General features: G+C 43.4%; 1 protein-coding gene across 1 annotated transcript in view; it reads left to right on the forward strand.

Moving 5' to 3' along the window:
• The window catches only part of LOC124719748 (beta-1,3-galactosyltransferase 6-like), a 56,437-nt gene that overhangs the window by 26,582 nt on the left and 8,060 nt on the right, over nt 1-21,795 (forward strand). Inside the window, exon 3 of the mRNA XM_047244949.1 lies at nt 6,686-6,802. Within this exon, the coding sequence (XP_047100905.1) occupies nt 6,686-6,802 (117 nt within the window). The remainder of the gene's footprint in view (nt 1-6,685; nt 6,803-21,795) is intronic.

The raw sequence follows: 21,795 nt of genomic DNA on the forward strand, positions 1-21,795 counted from the left end.
TGCAACGGACAGTGAAAGGAAATTAGAGTAGGCATCAATAATGAGAAACCAGTAAGTACCTGAAAAAGGTCCCGCAAAGTCAGCATGAATATGCTCCCATGGCTTCTCAGGCAAAGGCCACGGTGACAAAGACGACTTCTGGGTGGCGGCCTGTGATGCACAAGGGCCGCAGGCAGCGACTGTGTGTGCGATTTCAGAGTCGATGCCGGGCCAGTACACATGACGGCACGCCAGAGATTTTGTGTGAGAGACACCCCAGTGCCCTTCGTGAAGGAGGCGCAAGACCGAAGCACGCAAAGATGCAGGTACCACAACACGCGGTGTAGCATTGTCGGTGGAGAGGAGGATAACACCATCCCTAGCCGTGAAGCGGTAAGGCAAATTGTAGTAGTTCCACAATGGATCAGAAGTCTTAGCAGACAGATGATCTGGCCAAGCCTTCTGAATACAGCGTAAAACCCGGGAGAGGGTAGGGTCAGAACCCGTAGCAGCTGTCAGCCGGCCCCGGTGATGGGGAACCCGTCCACAACCCACTGCTTGGCAACATCCAGGTGGAAACACAAAAGTTCGTCCCTATCGAATGCCAGATCAGGACCTGTGGGAAGGCGAGACAGTGCATCAGCATTCACATGTTGAGCCGTTGGCCGGAAATGAATCTCATAATTGAAACGAGACAAGTAAAGAGCCCAATGCTGGAGGCACTGTGCAGCCTTGTCAGGAAGTGACAATGATGGATGAAACAAGGAAGCAAGTGGTTTGTGATCCGTAACAAGATGAAATTTGGATCCATAGAGAAAAACACCAAACTTATGAAGAGCATAAATAATGGCCAAAACTTCTTTTTCAATTTGAGAATACTTTTGTTGGGCATCCGTGAGCTTTTTGGAGGCATAAGCAATGGGTTGTTCAGAACCGTCAGAAAAACGGTGCACAAGGACTGCACTGACCCGGAATTGAGAGGCGTCTGTGGCAAGTACAAGATGTTGGCCAGGTCGATAAGTAGCCAGCAAGATGTTGGCCAGGTCGATAAGTAGCCAGGCAATTCTGGAAAGCCGCATCGCATGACGCGGACCAATGAAAAGGCACGTTTTTATGCAACAGGCAATGCAACGGCTGAGCCACCGAAGCAGCAGATGGTAAAAACTTGTGATAGTATGCTATTTTCCCCAAGAAGGCCCGCAGTTCCTTAACAGATGTAGGGCGAGGAAGGGCATCGATCACAGTGACAGTTTGCTGAAGTGGACGAATGCCATCCTGAGAAAGTTGAAACCGCAAGTACGTGATAGATGCCTAAAAAAATTTTGATTTCTGAAGATTACACTTAAGACCGGCAGTCTGTAAGACATGAAAAAGTGTGCGGAGATTTTGAAGATGTTTGTCAGTGGTGGAGCCAGTGACAACAATGTCGTCCTGGTAATTTATACACCCAGGGACAGTGAGCAATAATTGTTTCAAGAATCACTGAAACAGAGCAGGGGCGCTGGCAACCCTGAATGACAATCGTTGGTATTTATAGAGGCCAAAAGGCATGTTAAGGACCAGAAACTGCCAGGAAGCAGTGTCGAGAGGAAGTTGATGATAAGCTTCTGACAGGTCAAGTTTAGAAAAATACTGGCCTCCAGCAAGTTTAGTGAACAATTCTTCAGGTCGAGGCATAGGGTAAGTGTCGATAAGGCATTGAGCATTTACAGTGGCTTTGAAATCGCCACAGAGATGAACATCACCATTTGGCTTAGCAACGACAATGACAGGAGAGGACCAATCACTGGAAGTGACAGGAAGCAAGACCCCTGACGCAGTGAGATGATCCAGCTCCCATTTGACCCAATCACGAAGGGCCACAGGAATGGGCCGAGCCCGAAAAAACTTAGGCCGAGCAGTGGGTTTGAGCGTGATATGAGCTTCAAAGTTGTTTGCTCGGCCTAACCCAGGAGAAAAAAGGGACAAAAATGTCATCGACAAGGCATCTAATTGGGCATAAGCTATAGCATCAGTGACGATATTGACAGAGTCATCTATGGAGAACCCAAAAACGCGAAAGGCATCGAAACCAAAAAGATTCTCCGCGTTACTATGGTCGACCACAAATATGGGAACAGTGTGAACAACAGATTTGTAAGATACCTCAGCATCAAATTGTCCCAAGAGAGAAATCTTCTGTTTATTGTAAGTCCGTAATTGCCTAGTGACAGGTGACAGGATTGGAGAACCCAACTGAAGATATGTCTGAGAATTGATGATAGTGGCAGCAGAACCAGTATCCACCTGCATGCGAACATCTCGACCAAGTATTTGGACAGTGAGGAATAACTTCCCTGAAAGGGAAGAAGTACAATTGACAGACAACACAGAATCAGAATCAGCATCATGTTCACAAACATCATGTATATCGGATTTTCAAATGGATGACACATGACCCTTTTTTTTGCATTTGTGACACACGGTCCAACGTTGTGGAGAATCTTCTCGTGAATGTTTTGTAAAACACCATGGACACGAAGGAAGTTGCCGTGGGTTTTGCTGCAGTTTCTTAGAGGTTTGTTTACGATTAGGCCGAGGCTGTGCGTGGGAGCGTACTGCGGCCACGTCATCCAGCAGGGACACACTACATGCTTTGTCAACATCGCACAGAGGTTGTATTTCCCCAACGTCACCCCACGCCTTTCTTTGCGCTCCAGCGGTACGAGAAATTTCAAAAGACTGAGCAATGGATAGGACTTCATCTAGAGTTGGATTTGCTAAGTGAAGGGTATGTTGCCTAACTTCTTTGTCGGGCGCCGATCAGATAATAGCATCCCGTACCATGGAATCGGCGTAGGATTCTTTGTGAACTTCAGTAACAAATTGAGACTTTCTACAGAGGCCGTGAAGTTCAGCAGCCCAAGTGTGATAGGATTGATTCGGTTGTTTTTGACAACGATAAAAGGCAACACGAGAGGCTACCATGTGCGTTTGCTTTTGAAAATAGACGGACAGAAGTGAGCACATTTCAGCAAAGGACAAAGACGCAGGATCTTTCAAAGGAGCCAATTGTGACAACAACCGATACATTTGAGGTGAAATCCATGAAAGGAACAGAGACTTACATGTTTGTTTGTCCGCGACACGAAATGCCAAGAAGTGCTGTCGAAGACGTTTTTCGTAATCAGACCAGTCTTCTGCCGTCTCGTCATAAGGAGGAACAGTAGGTAGAGACAACGATGAGAGACGCCCCGCATTTGATGCCGTGACGAAATTACGAATTGCATTTGTAAGAAGCGTTTGCTGTTCTGTGAGACCTTGCAATAGTTTCTCTAAAGTAGCCATGGAAACACGTGGGTCAACGATGGAAAAGAAAAATCACTACCTCGTCGCCAATTGTTATAACTTCAAGTTGAACAAATATATTTCAAGGAAGACGCAATACATGAAAGTCACAGATCAAGTAAACAGAGTAAGACGTGTGCACACTTTAACATTCAAATCATAACTGAGTCCAAGTCCAGCGGCCGCTGGCTGGTTGGCCGCTTAGGTGGCGCGGCTGCTGCATGGCTGGTAGACAGCGCCGCATGTAGAGGGTGCGTGTAACTGCGCAGTGGCCCTTTGAAAGATCGGCGAGTCACAACGTATTCCTGCTTGAGCCCTATAGTTTCATGGCATTTCGATAGGAGGCGGTGCTATATGTAGCCTTCAAAATGGCATCTGTAATGGAGGTGTGTTCCAAGAAGAGGGCTGTCATTGATTTTCTTTTGGCAGAAAATCAGTCTCACCGATATTTACAAGCACTTGCTAAGTGTCTATGGAGACCTGGTAATGAACAAAAGTGTGGTGAGTTATTGGGCAAACCACCTTTCACCATCACAACAAGGTCGCATAAACCTGTCCGATCTCCTGTGCACTGTGTGACTGCACAGAGCTGTGACTCCTGCAATGTTGGAATGTGTGGACACTCTGATTTGAATTGATGGACAGATCACAATCAAACACCTCACTGCACAGCTGGGCATCTCTGTTGGTAGTGCTGACACATCCATCCACCAGATGAGGTACTTGAAGGTGTGTATCCGGTGGATTCCTCACCACCCTACAGCCCGAATGTCACATCTTATGATTCTCGTCTGTTTGGCCTAATGAAGGATGCATTCTGTGGGTAGCAGTACACGGATGATGGGGAAGTTACTGATGCAGCAAGATGTCAGTTCTGATGTCGACCAGTACAGTGGTACTGTACGGACATACGGTCCTTCCAGTAAGGTGGTGCAAGCCCGCCGCATTGAGTGGAGAGTACATTAAAAAATAGTTTTGTAGCCAAAAGAGTGGCGAATAATATGGTGTGTTGGAATCCTGAATAAAACCAACCATCTTTCAGAAAAAAAAAACATGTTGCATTTCTTATTGAAAGTTCCTCGTACATGCCATATGCGTACACAAAATTTCTTGTCAGTGCAGACACTGTTTAAGACTGAGGTTCTTTGGTTATACACACATCAAAAAAAGTTTTGCATCACTTCAGTTCTGAGAGTCTCGGAACCTGTACAGATAATTGGAATAGAGAACGACATAAACATCATTTCCACCATTTTTATTGCTCATGAAAACCACACATTGCATGTTGTACCACCATACAGCTAGACCTTCAGAGGTGGTGGTCCAGATTGCTGTATACAATGGTGCCTCTGATACCCAGTAGCATGTCCTCTTGCATTGATGCATGCCTGTATTCGTTGTGGCATACTATCCACAAGTTCATCAAGACACTGTCAGTCCAGATTGTGCCACTCCTCAATGGCGATTCGGCGTAGATCCCTCAGAGGCGTTGGTAGATCACGTTGTCTGTAAACAGCTCTTTTCAGTTTATCCCAGTCATGTTCAATAGGGTTCGTGTCTGGATAACATGCTGGCCACTCTAGTCAAGTGATGTTGTTATCCTGAAGGAAGTCATTCACAAGATGCGCACGATGGAGGCGCGAATTGTCATCCACAAAGGCGAATGCCTCGCAATATGCTGCCGATATGGTTGCACTATCGGTTGGAGGATGGCATTCACCTATCGTACAGCCATTATGGTGCCTTCAATGACCACCAGTGGTGTACGTCAGCCCCACATAATGCCACCCCAAAACAGCAGGGAACCTCCACCTTGCTGCGCTCGCTGGACAGTGTGTCTAAGGCATTCAGCCTGGCTGGGTTGCCTCCAAACACATCTTTGACAATTGTCTGGTTGAAGGCATATGTGATACTCATCGGTGAAGAGAACGTGATGCCAATCCCGAGCAGTCCATTCGGCACGTTGTTGGGCCCATCTGTACTACGCTGTATGGTGTGGTGGTTTCAAAGATCGACATTGGGAGTGAAGTTGCGCATCATGCAGCCTATTGCACACAGTTTGAGCTATAACATGATGCCCTGTGGATGCACGAAAAGTATTATTGAAGATGGTGATGTTGCTGTCAGGGTTCCTTCGAACCATAATCCATCGATAGCTTGCAACTGAACTCGGGCTCGTTTACTACCTATTTTTCACGTGGTTCATCTGCAAAGGGGATTGGTAGTAAACGGTTGCATTTGTGCCACTATTATTGAGTCAGATATTGGCAGGCTTTTGAACAGCAGTGAATTGAACTATACACGTTCACATTGAAACTTATTTATTCAAAAGAAACACTTTAACGTTGTGGCCATGCATTTTTAAGTTCACAGATAATAATCGGTGCAATTCGTACACTGTTTGTCTCACACCCACACACTTTCACTTTGTTCCTTCGCATACACTGGTGTCCATGCTTGCATTCGTGGCACTTTGCCGCTCCCAACTAGCCACTACCACGGCCAATGACCAAAGACCTCATTTTGCCGTTCATATCCACAGTCCTGAGTCGGGTCACATGATATCACACTAGTCAAAATAATCCCTAAACATGGCCACAATTCGTTTACAGCATTTTATAATATTTAAATACTTAAATCTAAATACATTATATAATCTTACACATTTGTCACCACACTTTTACAATTCGTTGCAATTAATAGAAAACCAAAACACTATACAACGGAAATACAATGACCATCAAAACACAAACAAATATTTTCCGGTCTATTTTGCCCACCATATTATCTCTGTTGCCTTACACGATGTCATCGACAGTTCCTGTCTCTTTGTGTGCCCTCCATGTCCGAAAGACATCGCTTTGGTTCACTCCGAGATGCATGGACACTACGCTTGTTGAGAGCCGTTCCTGCCACAAAGTAACTGTGCGGATGCAATCGAACTGTGTAATTGACCCTGTAGGCACGGTTGAACTACAGACAACATGAGCCGTGCACCTCCAACCTGGTGGAATGACTGGAACTGATCGGTTGTCAGACCCCCTCCGTCTAATAGGCGCTGCTCGTAGCACGGTTGTGTAGATCTTTGGGTGGGTTTAGTGACATCTCTGAACAGTCAAAGAGACTGTGTCTGTGATACAATATCCACAGTCAACGTCTATCTTCAGGAGTTCTGGGAACCGGGGTGATGGAACTTTGTGTGTGTGTGTGTGTGTGTGTGTGTGTGTGTGTGTGTGGATTTCTCTTCAGACACCTCTAAGGCTTAGTTTTTAAAGTCCTATTTAACTTGCTAAAAGCGCTTCCAGCTATTGATCTTTGTAGAATGAACTGTCTTTGTGAAGTGAACAACTTTCAGTGACCACTTGCTGTGTCCTCTCAGGTGGTGGGACACCGACTGGGTACTGTGTGACTACTACCTGCCGTATGCCCACGGAGGAGGCTTCGTACTGGGCTCCCGGCTGCTGCGTTACATCACTCGCAACCAGGACGATCTGCTGTAAGTATTGCTGCCTCTACATCTACATCTATATCTGTGTCTTCATCTACATTAAGACTCTGAAAACCACCTTACAGTGCATGGTGGAGGGTACTTTGTGCACCAACATCACTTCCCCTCTCTCCTGTTGCAGCTGCAACGGATCCGCAGGAAGAACAATTGTCGATGACCCTCCATGTGAGCTCCAGAGCCCTCTGATTTTTCCATCATGGCCTTTTTGTGAGATATGCATAAAGGGAGGCAATTAATTAGTATCTATTTGTCGTTGTTGCTGTTGTGGTCTTCAGTCCTGAGACTGGTTTGATGCAGCTCTCCATGCTACTCTATCCTGTGCAAACTTCTTCATCTCCCAGTACCTACTGCAGCCTACATCCTTCTGAATCTGCTTAGTGTATTCATCTCTTGGTCTCCCTCTACGATTTTTACCCTCCACACTGCCCTCCAATGCTAAATTGGTAATCCTTCGCTGCCTCAGAACATGACCTACCAACCGATCCCTTTTTCTAGTCAAGTTGTGCCACAAGCTCCTCTTCTCCCCAATTCTATTCAATACGTCCTCATTAGTTATGTGATCTACCCACCTAATCTTCAGCATTCTTCTGTAGCACCACATTTCGAAAGCTTTTATTCTCTTTTTGTCCAAACTATTTATCGTCCATGTTTCACTTCCATACATGGCTACACTCCATACAAATACTTTCAGAAACGACTTCCTGACAGTTAAATCAATACTTGATGTTAACAAATTTCTCTTCTTCAGAAACGCTTTCCTTGCCATTGCCCAGTCTACATTTTATATCCTCTCTACTTCGACTATCATCAGGTATTTTGCTGCCCAAATAGCAAAACTCCTTTTCTACTTTAAGTTTCTCATTTCATAATCTAATTCCTTCAGCATCACCCGACTTAATTTGACTACATTCCATTATCCTTGTTTTGCTTTTGTTGATGTTCATCTTATATCCTCCTTTGAAGACACTATCCATTCCGTTCAACTGCTCTTCCGAGTCCTTTGCTGTCTCTAACAGAATTACAATGTCATCGGCGAACCTCAAAGTTTTTATTTCTTCTCCATGGATTTTAATACCTACTCCGAACTTTTCTTTTGTTTCCTTTAAGGCTTGCTCAATATACAGATTGAATAGCATCGGGGAGAGGCTACAACCCTGTCTCACTCCCTTCCCAACCGCTGCTTCCCTTTCATGTCCCTCGACTCTTATAACTGCCATCTGGTTTCTGTACAAATTGTAAATAGCCTTTAGCTCCCTGTATTTTACCCCTGCCACCTTCAGAATTTGAAAGAGAGTATTCCAGTTAACATTGTCAAAAGCTTTCTTGAAGTCTACAAATGCTAGAAACGTAGGTTTGCCTTTCCTTAATCTTTCTTCTAAGATAAGTCGTAGGGTCAGTATTGCCTCACGTGTTCCAACATTTCTACGGAATCCAAACTGATCTTCCCCGAGGTCGGCTTCTACCAGTTTTTTCATTCGTATGTAAGGAATTCGCGTTAGTATTTTGCAGCTACGATGACAATAGAAATACTAGATGACTATTTACAACAAATACATGACGACTCAGAAAGAAGAAACAGATTTCAGTTGTTTATTACAGACAACCTGTGAAAGACAGAAACACGATGTGCATGTCACTCTATAGAGGAAGGTTCAAAGTTTTGTGTCTGCACAAACATTATACCGTACACCCAACACGAGCCCTGTATGTTGCTCAAGAATCATCAGAATAGTAGTCATTTCATTCTACAGACAAATTGACAGGTCCCTGTAAATTGAATCAACAGCTTCAGCAATTCAGATTCTCAGAGCTTGAAGAGTAGCTGCCATAGATGGGACAAAGACTCTGTCTTTTACCTGTGCCTACAGAAAAGAATCACAAAGTGTAAGGTCTGGTGACCTGGGAAGCCAAAACTGATGAACAAGATCTTGTTGCCCACCTCTTTCAGTCTGATATTGTGGGTTGGTATTGTTAATATGACACCATAGCTGAAGGTGAAAGTGAAGTGGGGTGCCACCATGCATAAAATTGAGATCACTGGAATTTTCATGAAGTTGAGGGAAGAACCGATTTTGCAGCATTGTCCAGGAATGACATCCCTGTCACATTTACCTCTGCAAAAAAGAAAGGTCAATAAGCTTTTAAACAGAAACAGCACAAAATACATTCATTTTTGGTGAGGCTCTTTTCTGTTCAATGACAACGCTAAGATTTTGTGAACCCCTGTTGTGTTGGCAGAAGAGCCAATACCGTGTTACAAATGAGGTCGAAATGCACGCGTTTTAGCTCACGCAGGCTGGCGTGAGGAGGGAAGAACTATACTGACGTGAGGTCTGGAACATGATAAGGAATTAGAATTCAGAAAGTGGACGTAATTAGTTTGATACTGTGGTGTGCGTACAGTAAGACCTTCAGTACACACACCATCAGATTATTTGACTTCTTGCTCTAACAAAGTAGGCGAGTGTCAGCAATATGTCTCGTGGTCTTATCGTGGCGTGTTTGTCTTCTGCCATTGTTGTTGTTGTTGTGGTCTTCAGTCCTGAGACTGGTTTGATGCAGCTCTCCATGCTACTCTATCCTGTGCAAGCTTTTTCATCTCCCAGTACCTACTGCAACCTACATCCTTCTGAATCTGCTTAGTGTATTCATCTCTTGGTCTCCCTCTACGATTTTTACCCTCCACGCTGCCCTCCAATACTAAATTGGTGAGCCCTTGATGCCTCAGAACATGTCCTACCAACCGATCCCTTCTTCCAGTCAAGTTGTGCCACAAACTTCTCTTCTCCCCAATCCTATTCAATACTTCCTCATTAGTTATGTGATCTACCCATCTAATCTTCAGCATTCTTCTGTAGCACCACATTTCGAAAGCTTCTATTCTCTTCTTGTCCAAACTATTTATCGTCCATGTTTCACTTCCATACATGGCTACACTCCATACGAATACTTTCAGAAATGACTTCCTGACACTTACATCAATACTGGATGTTAACAAATTTCTCTTCTTCAGAAACGCTTTCCTTGCCTTTGCCAGCCTACATTTTATATCCTCTCTGCTTCGACCATCATCAGTTATTTTGCTCCCCAAATAGCAAAACTCCTTTACTACTTTAAGTGCCTCATTTCCTAATCTAATTCCCTCAGTATCACCCAACTTAATTAGACTACATTCCATTATCCTTGTTTCGCTTTTGTTGATGTTCATCTTATATCCTCCTTTCAAGACATTGTCCATTCCATTCAACTGCTCTTCCAAGTCCTTTGCTGTCTCTGACAGAATTACAATGTCATCGGCGAACCTCAAAGTTTTTATTTTTTCTGCCATTAGGTCAGATGATAGAAATGCCACTTGCACACTTAGAGTAGCAGATTGACAGTGGCCAACTTTAAACAGAACTTGATTAATTTTCACACACATTTATTAAAATAATAACAAGCATAAAAATTACTTAACTTGGTTCTGGATGCTATTTACAATTGACAACCTGAAGTTCCTTTGGTATTGGTACATTAATCTTATTCTCACATATCTCTGATACTTGACAAAAGTGTCTATACATTTATCTTCATGGCTATGTACAGGAATATGGTAATCTTATTAGGCGCAGACTGAAACTTGACTATAGACTGGTACAGACAAATGCAGACTAATGCAGACTGACTAGTCGGAGGTCTGTACACTCGTTATAATACCTCACGCGTTCATGTATCACTGCGCGAGTGTGATCCGCGAGGAGAAAAGGTTTTACGTTAGCAGCAATCTCAGTGGCTGCATTACATATTAATACGCGGATCGGCAGTAGCAGAATTTGGTCCGTCTCTATGGCAGCCCCATCTCGTAGTGTGGAGAAGGATGAGCGCTGCGCTTGCGCTGTTGTGCTTAGCGGGGCGCGCTCTAGTGGGAAAGTTGTGTATGCGCTGACTACGCGGAACTATGTACACAACAGATACTTAACTTTAATCCATTGATGATGAACGTCGCTCTTGATGGTACATGATTCACAATATTATCTGTTCAGAATACATTATAGTAACTGAATATGGCGCCTTGCTAGGTCGTAGCAAATGACGTAGCTGTAGGCTATGCTAAACTATCATCTCTGCAAATGAGAGCGTATGTAGGCAGTGAACCATCGCTAGCAAAGTCGGCTGTACAACTGGGTCGAGTGCTAGGGAGTCTCTCTAGACTAGACCTGCCGTGTGGTGGCGCTCGGTCTGCAATCACTGATAGTGGCGACACGCGGGTCCAACGTATACTAACGGACCGCGGCCAATTTAAAGGATGCCACCCAGCAAGTGTGGTGTCTGGCGGTGATACCACAACCCCCCCCCCCCCCCCCCCCCCCCCAAATTCTTACATTATGGTGATTTTCATTTCTCAGTAGATGAATCATTGATTCATCCAAAAAGATTAGTCATTCAGAATAACTATACTGTGCTGTACCCTGGAGAACTGGAATGCAAAATTTGTACCTTCTGTTATGGTTGTTTGGATGCAACTTGCAAGGCTTCATATGCAGGCATTGTTTCAGAACATGCCACGCCGTTGTCTGAGGAAGTTGAAGTCCTGGCCTACCTGACTTGTAGACTTTGAGGGTTCCATGTGAACCCATTTCAGATATGCTCGCTATTAGAATTTTTTGTGCCAGTCATAAATCTGCTTGTGCAGAGGTGGCTTCTTGCTGAATTGACATCAGAATGCACATTGCACTTGAACAATTGATTGGATTCATGCAAATTTCAACATACAATGTGATTTCTCTCATGGGATAAATGCCATTTTGGTACAGAAAAACAACTGTGCAGCTTTGTCAAAACTTCGAACCTTCCTCTATCCAGTGAGATGTGCAGTGTGTTTCCATCACTTATATTTTGTCTCTGATAAACAATTGAATCTGTTCTTTCTTTTTGAATCACCTTCTATATACATTTCTACACAGATACACACAACCCAATGTTTATAACGGTTTCATAGTTTTAAATTCAGGTTTGAAATCCCATTAGAAGCTTCCACAGATAAACTGTTAAGGTCTTCCATTGTCCATTTAAATGTTTTGAGAGAGCATTCAAATATTATACAAGAAACTATCTACATCTACATCTACATCTACATCCATACTCCACAAGCCACCTGACGGTATGTGGCGGAGGGTACTTTGAGTACCTCTATCGGTTCTCCCTTCTATTCTAGTCTTGTATTGTTCGTGGAAAGAAAGATTGTCAGTATGCCTGTGGGCTCTAATCTCTCTGATTTTATCCTCATGGTCTCTTCGCGAGATATACATAGGAGGGAGCAATATACTGCTCGACTCCTCGGTGAAGGTACGTTCTCAAAACTTCGACAAAAGCCCATACCGAGCTACTGAGTGTCTCTCCTGCGAAGTCTTCCACTGGAGTTTATTTATCTATCATCTCCATAACGCTTTCGCAATTACTAAATGATCCTGTAACGAAGCGCACTGCTCCCCATTGGATCTCCTCTATCTCTTCTATCAACCCTATCTGGTACGGGTCCCACACCGGTGAGCAGTATTCGAGCAGTGGGCGAACAAGTGTACTGTAACCTACTTCCTTTGTTTTCCGGATTGAATTTCCTTAGGATTCTTCCAATGAATCTCAGTCTGGCATCTGCTTTACCGACGATCAACTTTATATGATCATTCCATTTTAAATCACTCCTAATGCGTACTCCCAGATAATTTATGGAATTAACTGCTTCCAGTTGCTGACCTGCTGTATTGTAGCTAAATGATAAAGGATCTTTCTTTCTGTGTATTCGCAGCACATTACACGTGTCTACATTGAGATTCAATTGCCATTCCCTGCACCATGCGTCAATTCGCTGCAGATCCTCCTGCATTTCAGTACAATTTTCCATTGTTACAACCTCTCGATATACTACAGCATCATCCTCAAAAAGCCTCAGTGAACTTCCGATGCTATCCACAAGGTCATTTATATATATTGTGAATAGCAACGGTCCTACGACACTCCCCTGCGGCACACGTGAAATCACTCTTACTTCGGAAGACTTCTCTCCATTGAGAATGACATGCTGCGTTTTGTTATCTAGGAACTCTTAAATCCAATCACACAATTGGTCTGATAGTCCATATGCTCTTACTTTGTTCATTAAACAACTGTGAGGAACTGTATCGAACGCCTTTGTGCTCTTCACCACAGGTACATTCAGGGAAGGACGTACCATCCCCATTGGTGCAGCAATGCTCCACAGCTGCTCCCAGTCAGTTGTGATCCAATTCAGTGTGCACCGGTGCCATCAGTGTAGATCGAAACCTAGTGGTTGCTCCTAGAGAGTTTTAACTAGTTCGTGATGCTTCAGGGAAGACTGCTCCTACCATTGACTGTCCCAGGCTTCTTGCAAGTTGAAGTAATCACCCCGCAAGCTGAAGGCTGCACACCGTGATAGTTTTCGCAGCCACTGGGCTTCTGAAAATAAAATTTGTGAATGAATTGGTAATTCTGAGGTGATACTGCATGAAGAGTTTGACAGAGCACTGAAAGACCTAAGCTGAAATAAGGCCCCGGGAGTAGACAACAATCCATTAGAGCTACTGATAGCCTCGGGAGTGACAGTCCTGACAAAACTCTACCATCTGGTGGGCAAGATGTATGAGACAGGCGAAATACCCTCAGACTTCAAGAAGAACACAATAATTCCAATTCCAAAGAAAGCAGGTGTTGACAGGCGTGAAAATTACCAAACTATCCCGGGTTCGATTCCCGGCGGGGTCAGGGATTTTCTCTGCCTCAAGATGACTGGGTGTTGTGTGTCTTTCATCATCATTTCATCCCCATCGATGCGCAGGTCGCCAAAGTGGCGCCAACTCGAAAGACCTGCACCAGGCGAACGGCCTACCCGACGGGAGGCCCTAGTCACACGACATTTGATTTTTCATTTCAGTTCAATAAGCCATGGCTGCAAAATACTAACATGAATTCTTTACAGACGGGTGTCCCTATGACTTATCTTAGAAAATAGATTAAGGAAAGGCAAACCTACATTTCTAGCATTTGTAGACTTAGAGAAAGCTTTTGACAATGTTAACTGGAATACTCTCTTTCAAATTCTGAAGGTGGCAGGGGTAAAATACAGGGAGTGAAAGGCTATTTACAATTTGTACAGAAACCAGGTGGCAGTTATAAGAGTCAAGGGACACAAAAGGGAAGCAGTGGATGGGAAGGGAGTGAGACAGGGTTGTAGCCTCTCCCCGATGCTATTCAATCTGTATATTGAGCAAGCAGTAAAGGAAACAAAAGAAAAATTTGGAGTAGGAATTAAAATCCACGGAGAAGAAATAAAAACTTTGAGGTTCCCCGATGACACTGTAATTCTGTTAGAGATGGCAAAGGACCTGGAAGAGCAGCTGAACGGAATGGACAGTGTCTTGAAACGAGGATATAAGATGAACATCAACAAAAGCAAAACGAGGATAATGGAATGTAGTTGAATTAAATCAGGTGGTGCTGAGGGAATTAGATTAAGAAATGGGACACTTAAAGTAGTAAAGGAGTTTTGCTATTTGGGGAGCAAAATAACTGATGATGGTCGAAGTAGAGAGGATATAAAATGTAGACTGGCAATGGCAAGGAAAGCGTTTCAGAAGAAGAGAAATTTGTTAACATTGAGTATAGATTTAAGTGTCAGGAAGTTCTTTCTGAAAGTATTTGTTTGGAATGTAACCACGTATGGAAGTGAAACATGGACGATAAATAGTTTAGACAAGAAGAGAATAGAAGCTTTGGAAATGTGGTGTTACAGAAGAATGCTGAAGATTAGATGGGTAGATCACATAACTAATGAGGAGGTATTGAATAGAATTGGGGAGAAGAGAAATTTGTGGCACAACTTGACTGGAAGAAGGGATCGGTTGGTAGGACGTGTTCTGAGACATCAAGGGATCGCCAATTTAGTATTGGAGAGCAGTATGGAGGGTAAAAATCGTAGAGGGAGACCAAGAGATGAATACACTGAGCAGATTCAGAAGGATGTAGGTTGCAGTAAGTACTGGGAGATGAAGAAGCTTGCACAGGATAAAATAGCATGGAGAGCCGCATCAAACTAGTCTCAGGACTGAAGACCACAACAACAACAGCAACATTCACCAATGATTGTGATCTTCTTACAGATGATGGTGTAATGTTACTAAGTACTGGTAGCCAGTACGTGTTTGTGACATGAATACAACCCCCTCTAGGAATGTGCACTCTCGGAATTTTAACAGAAAACTGCACTGTGATGCAGTATGCCTCTCTTGCAGCACCTGCCGCTGGAGTTAGGTGAGCCTTGCCAACATGCTTTAACACTTTGAATGAAATGGACTGCTCTCCTTTGACTCTTTTCATTTCCCCTATCAATTGCAGACTGATGAGTAATATTCAAGCATCGGTCGAATGAGGTTTTTTTAAGATGGATCCTCCTGGGTGGACTACGCTTTTGGAGAATTCTTCAAATGAATCTCAGTCTGGCATGTGCCTTACCCACAATTAGTGTTATTTGGTCATTCCACTTTAAATCACTCTGTACGCATACGCCTACATATTTTACAGGTGTGACTTGTTCTTCTGATTCTTCTGCAGTGGTGAAATGATGTTTCTTTCTGCCTAGGTATACAAGGCCTGTCTAAAAACAAGTATCCGACCTTTGATTTTCCCGTGCAAAATAGACAATAGCGTGGCACAACTGTACACAGTAAATGAAGAGACCTTTATGAATGTGAGTGAATTTTGTTCCCACCTGTCAGTCGCTGAGTGAGGTGCTATGCAACATGTTGATTGTATTACTGATTCTCTCAAGATGACTGAAAATTTGAGCAAAGATACTGCATCAAATTTTGTCAAAAGCTTGGTGATTCTCAAAGCGAAACAATTTGTAAGATTCAGCAAGTGTTTGGAGGAGATGCGATGGGTGTAACACAAATTAAGAAGTGGCTCAACCGTTTCAAAAATGGCCGCACATCAGTGGAGAGTGACCAGTGTTGTGGCAGGCCCCAAACTGCTCAGAGTGCAGCTGTTGTTGAGAGGGTGCGAACTTTGGTGATGGCAGATCGTCGTTTGACTGTGCGGGAGATTGCCCGAGAGGTTGGAGTGAGTAAATATTCTGCACATGCAATTTTGTGTGACGATTTGAATGTGCACCGAGTGGCTGTGAAATTCGTGCCAGAGTTGTTATCGCTGGAACAAAACGACCTCGGTTCTGGCATTGCAGAAGACCTTCTGGACACCACCAACACTGGTCCTGGGTTTCTGAACAACATGATAACTGGATATGGTTCATGGGTGTATGGGTATGACTCAGAAAGAAAAAGACAGTTATCGCAATGGAAGCATCCCGAGTCTCTGAGACCGAAGAAAGTGCAGCACGTGTGAAGCAAAATCGAGGTGATGCTGACTGTCTTCGCCGGCCGAAGTGGCCGTGCGGTTCTAGGCGCTACAGTCTGGAACCGAGCGACCGCTACGGTTGCAGGTTCGAATCCTGCCTCGGGCATGTGTGTGATGTCCTTAGGTTAGTTAGGTTTAAGTAGTTCTAAGTTCTAGGCGACTGATGACCTCAGAAGTTAAGTCGCATAGTGCTCAGAGCCATTTTGACTGTCTTCTTTGATGTCCATGGAATTGTGCATCATGAATACACACTGGAAGGACAAACAGTGACAAAGGAATACTATCAAGATGTTCTCCAGCAACTCTGTGATGCAGTTTGGCACAAAAGACCAGACATGTGGATGGCGAAAAACTGGCAACTGCATCATGACAACACCCCTGCACATTCATCCCACTTGATCCCAAATTTCCTGGCGAAACATGGAATTACAACCGTTCGCCAACCTCCCTACTTTCCAGACATGGCTCCTTGCGGCTTCTGGTTGTTTCCAAAACTGAAGACACCACTGAAAGGATTCGATTTTGAGAGTAGAGAAGAGAGAATGCGGAAAATGATGATGGAGCTGAACACCATTCCAAAAGAAGACTTCCAGAGGCATTTCCAGCTGTGGAAGGATCGGTGGGCTAAGTGTGTGCAAGCACAAGGGGCCTACTTTGAAGGGGATTAGAGTCCCAACCCCATCAGGTATTGAAAATATTTTTTCTGGCCAAAGGTCGGATACTTTTTAGACAGACCTCGTATACTCACAATATGGCACCTTTGTTTATGTTGAGGGTCTACTATAATGATTCTCGAAAATTAGCAAGCAGGCTTTCACAACATTGTATGCATTTCTCGTCAAGTATCTGCCAGTTTACATTTTTCAGTTTGTTCCTTCCTCGACGAGGAGGGAGCATTGTGTTTGGTTTAAGTTAAAAAAGGAAGGGCAGACCACTCAGATCCCAAGATGAGAGGGACCCACCTGTGGTGAGGATAAGAAGAGGCAAAGGTGAAGGGGAAGTATCAGAGAGAGTAGGAGGTCAGAAACAAACGCTGTCTGAAAAAGAACACTGAATGTGAAGCTACTGCAAATTGAATTTATTTATTTGAAAGAAGTAAACACAACACACCATTCTTTTCAGAAGATGTTGAGGTTTAAATCTGAAACACAATATCAGGTATATGGCCCCCTCTACTAGTTTATAATTGCAATCATTTGGTCCTTGAAATTAACCTGCTCTCACATTTGCCCATCAACTTTGTCAAGGACACGTCAGATTTATTATTTGAGTTCCAACAGATTACAAGGTTTGTTCTTTTAAACTTGTGACTCAGTGTACCTGTGTAGGAAAAAGTCACTAGGAAAAAGTCACACATCATAGCTGTGGTCTCTTTGCAATGAGATCAGACTGTGTGCGAACTTTTCCCACACCAGAGCAATTGTGTCTCCTGAAGTGTGGCAAGGCACACCTGTATTGAGGTGCAACCATATATTTTTGAGGTTCATTTGTTCTGAAAGGGGCCAAAGGAAAGCAGTGAGCATCACATGATGATGAAATCCATTCTCTCTGACAGCCCTTTGTTGTTCATCTTCAAAAAAGTGATGACCAATTGAGCGTCCACTCTAAATCCCACACCAAACCATAACTCGCTGAGGATGCATGTCTTTTTCATGAATTATTCTTGAGTTCAGAATGAGATTCTCACTCTGCAGCGGAGTGTGCGCCGATATGAAACTTCCTGGCAGATTAAAACTGTGTGCCCGACCGAGACTCGAACTCGGGACCTTTGCCTTTCGCGGGCAAGTGCTCTACCACCTGAGCTACCGAAGCACGACTCACGCCCGGTCCTCACAGCTTTACTTCTGCCGGTATCTCGTCTCCTACCTTCCAAACTTTACAGAAGCTCTCCTGCGAACCTTGCAGAACTAGCACTCCTGAAAGAAAGGATACAGCGGAGACATGGCTTAGCCACAGCCTGGGGGATGTTTCCAGAATGAGATTTTCACTCTGCAGTGGCGTGTACGCTGATATGAAACTTCCTGGCAGATTAAAACTGTGTGCCTGACCGAGACTCGAACTCGGGACCTTTGCTTTTCGCGGGCAAGTGCTCTACCATCTGAGCTACCGAAGCACGACTCATGCCCGGTCCTTTCTTTCAGGAGTGCTAGTTCTGCAAGGTTCGCAGGAGAGCTTCTGTAAAGTTTGGAAGGTAGGAGACGAGATACTGGCAGAAGTACAGCTGTGAGGACCGGGCCTGAGTCGTGCTTCGGTAGCTCAGATGGTAGAGCACTTGCCCGCGAAAGGCAAAGGTCCCGAGTTCGAGTCTCGGTCGGGCACACAGTTTTAATCTGCCAGGAAGTTTCATATTCTTGAGTCCTCCGATCCCCATATTTGGCAATTATGCTTCTTCACAAAACTGTTTAAATGGAAGTGTGCTTTGTGAAACAGTGGCTCTCTCATCTCTTTTCCAGGGCCCATTGCACAAACTGCCATCATTTTACATCTTCTGCTGGTCTAAGTTCCTGTGTTAAAGGAACTCTGCACAGATGTTAAATTCAAATCTTTTTTAAGATTCTTTGCACTGTTGCTGGACACATTACACATTTCTTGAGCATCATGGTGACACAGTTTTCACAGACCCACATTAACACAGAGTGGTTAGCACACTGGGTGCTTCGGGAGGACAACAGTTTAATCCTGCGTCCGACCATCCTGATTTAGGTTTTCCATGATTTCCCTAAATCTCTTCAGTCAAATGCCGGGATGGTTCCGTTGAAAGGGCACGCCCGACTTCCTTCCGAATAGACCGATGACCCCGCAATTAATTCCCCTCCCCCCAAATTAACCCTTAACCCACATTAACAGAATCACCAACAGCAACAGCATTTGCCTCCCTCCAGCCACTTTGAGGGTGTCCACATCTGTTGATGTCTACTGTTGAATCTTTTTTTAATCAAACTGCTGACAGTGGATTCACTTGGTGCATTGTTGTGTCCAAGAATAGTATGAAATTCCTGAACAGTTTCTGCAGAACTTTCACCAGCCTTCTAGTGAGTTTTCACAATCAACATTCACTGTTCCATACTTTATCTTTCTGTGCTGATGCTGCACAAACACTGACCTGGAAAATAAAAATGCAGTATCAAAACATAACCTCAAAGATCACTGATAACAAAACATGCAAACACAATGTTGCCAAAAACAATAAATAAATGTAACAGGCTTTTTAGATCAGGCATTCTTTTTGAGACACCCATTAGTACTTTGGTAAGCACTGTGCCACCTTTAGTCCAGAGATGGTGGAGACCAGCTGAGGTGTAAAGGTAGATTAAGAAGAACGAAATTATAAAAATAGTGTGATTAAGAACTAGGAGGAGATAATATGATTGCTTTTATATTTTAATCTTCATTTTTGTCACCTGCCCCCCTTTTCACTTTTTTCCCTGTCACGTACTAGTTATTAATTGCACAATTCATTTAATTTTTCTTCCTCTAATCTATCTTTACTTCTCCATTTCTTGATTATCTCTGGACTGAAAGTGGAACAGTGCTTAGCTATGTACTATCTTTGACACCTCCTCTGTCTTGCACCTCTCCTTTCTTCTTTCTCTCCTTTACATCCTCACCTCTACCTGAGCTCTGAGTGACCTGTCTTTCCTTTCTAACCTTTTCTGACCCCTCTCTCTCTCTCTCTATCTGTCTGTCCGTCTGTCTTCACCAATGAAAGAAATATTATTTTGCAGAGCTAGGATAGTGTTACACTTCCACATTTATATGTGCCTGTCAGCAATTTTTTTTTAAAAAAAAAAAAAAAAAAAAAAAAAAAAAAAAAAAAAAAAAAAAAAAAAAAAAGGTATCTCCTGAGGGTAAGAACCAATGACCAATTCTGTCTCAAATTTTATAGTTCTCTCAAGTGAATTTTCCTTTTGTTACAGCTAATGTTTCACCATTTCTGTGGCACTCTTCTGTGACTCGAACAAACCTGTGGCCATTTGCGGTGTCCTTTTCTATATACACTCAGCATCATCTTGTAAAGATGCCATTCTCACAACCTGTGCAAATATCGACATATGTGTATGAGCCTAGCAGGCAATGGTGGTCGCACATGTCAGTCTCAATACTTGGACTTTAAAATGGTAGTTTGCAGATGGTAAGAAAGTTTTTTTATATTGTTTGGTCACACAAAATGGTCCAAAGTTTAGTTACAGTGCTGATCAGATAGTTCAGTTAGAGGCAGTGAAACACAGTATTCTGAGAAGCTTGACTGTAGTGGAGAAGGCTATAAATAACAATAAATGGTTATTATTACTCAGAACCCTGCTGTAAGATAATTCAACTCAGTTTCCTGATTTGCTTTAGGACAAGGGAGGAATAAGGAATTTTTGAGATGGCGCAGAATGGGAGAAAATGGCAGGGAGGTTATTTAAATGCCTTGCAGCATAGGTGTCTATAGATTCTATATACAGCTGTGCCAGCATCAATGGAGAAGTAACATAAGGTGTGTCCCAGTGATGTGTGTTGGGACCCTTGCTGTCCATATTGCATGTTAATTACCTTGAGGCAGACAATGTTAGTAGTTACCTCAGGTTGTTCCAGATGATGCAGTTATCTGCAGTGAAATACTGTCTGAGAAAAGCTGCTCCAATATTCTGTCAGATCTTGGTAAGATTTTGAAAAGGCACAAAGATTGGCAACTTGCTTTAAATGTCGAGAAAAGTAAAACTGCAATGGAAATTCCATACTGGAATATCAACAATCATGATGTTAAAGGTGACATGTTGAGTTGCAGACAGGCACAACAAAAAGACTGTTACACATTATGCTTTTGGACAAAGCCTTTATTAGAAAAGAAAAACATAGACTTAATCACACAAGCAAGAGCACCTGACACACACATGACCACTATATAAATGAAGTATCCTATGGCTACAATATCAGTGAGTCACAGTTGGAATCTGTCAAGTCATACAATTACGTGGGGGTAACAGTTTGTAGGAATATGAAATTGAGTGATCATTTAGGCTCAGTCATAGGAAAAGCAAATGTCAGACTTTGATTCATTGGGGAAATGCAATCAGCCTGCAAAGGCAATATCCTACAAAACCCTTGTGTGACCCATCCTAGAATATTGTTCAACTGTGTGGGACAAGCACCAAATAAGACTAACATGGATATTGAATGTATAGAAAGAAGGGCAGCACAGTTGGTCATGATTTTGTTTGGCCCATGATGGAGCTTCAGGGAAATTCTGGTGAATCTGATCTCGGGACCAATCGAAGGCAGGCACCAATTATGCCATAAAAGTCTGCCTACGAAGTTTAAAGACCAGTTTTATGTGACGAATCTAGCAATATACAGCAACACCCTATTAATCACTACTGTAGGGATCGTGAAGAAGAGATGAGGTATGAGGTGTTTAAGCTGTCCTTCTTTCCGTGCTTCGTACATGAACGGAATGGGAAGAAACCCTAACAACTGGCACAATGATAAGAACACTCTGGCATGCATTTCACATAGGTTTGCAAAGTGTGGATGTAGACTTTTAAAGTTAATGATTTACAGGTGGTCTGCCTCATTTGTAAAATTAACGCAAA

This window comes from Schistocerca piceifrons, chromosome 11 (genome assembly GCF_021461385.2).
Source record: "Schistocerca piceifrons isolate TAMUIC-IGC-003096 chromosome 11, iqSchPice1.1, whole genome shotgun sequence".
NCBI classification, from domain to species: Eukaryota; Metazoa; Arthropoda; class Insecta; order Orthoptera; family Acrididae; genus Schistocerca; species Schistocerca piceifrons.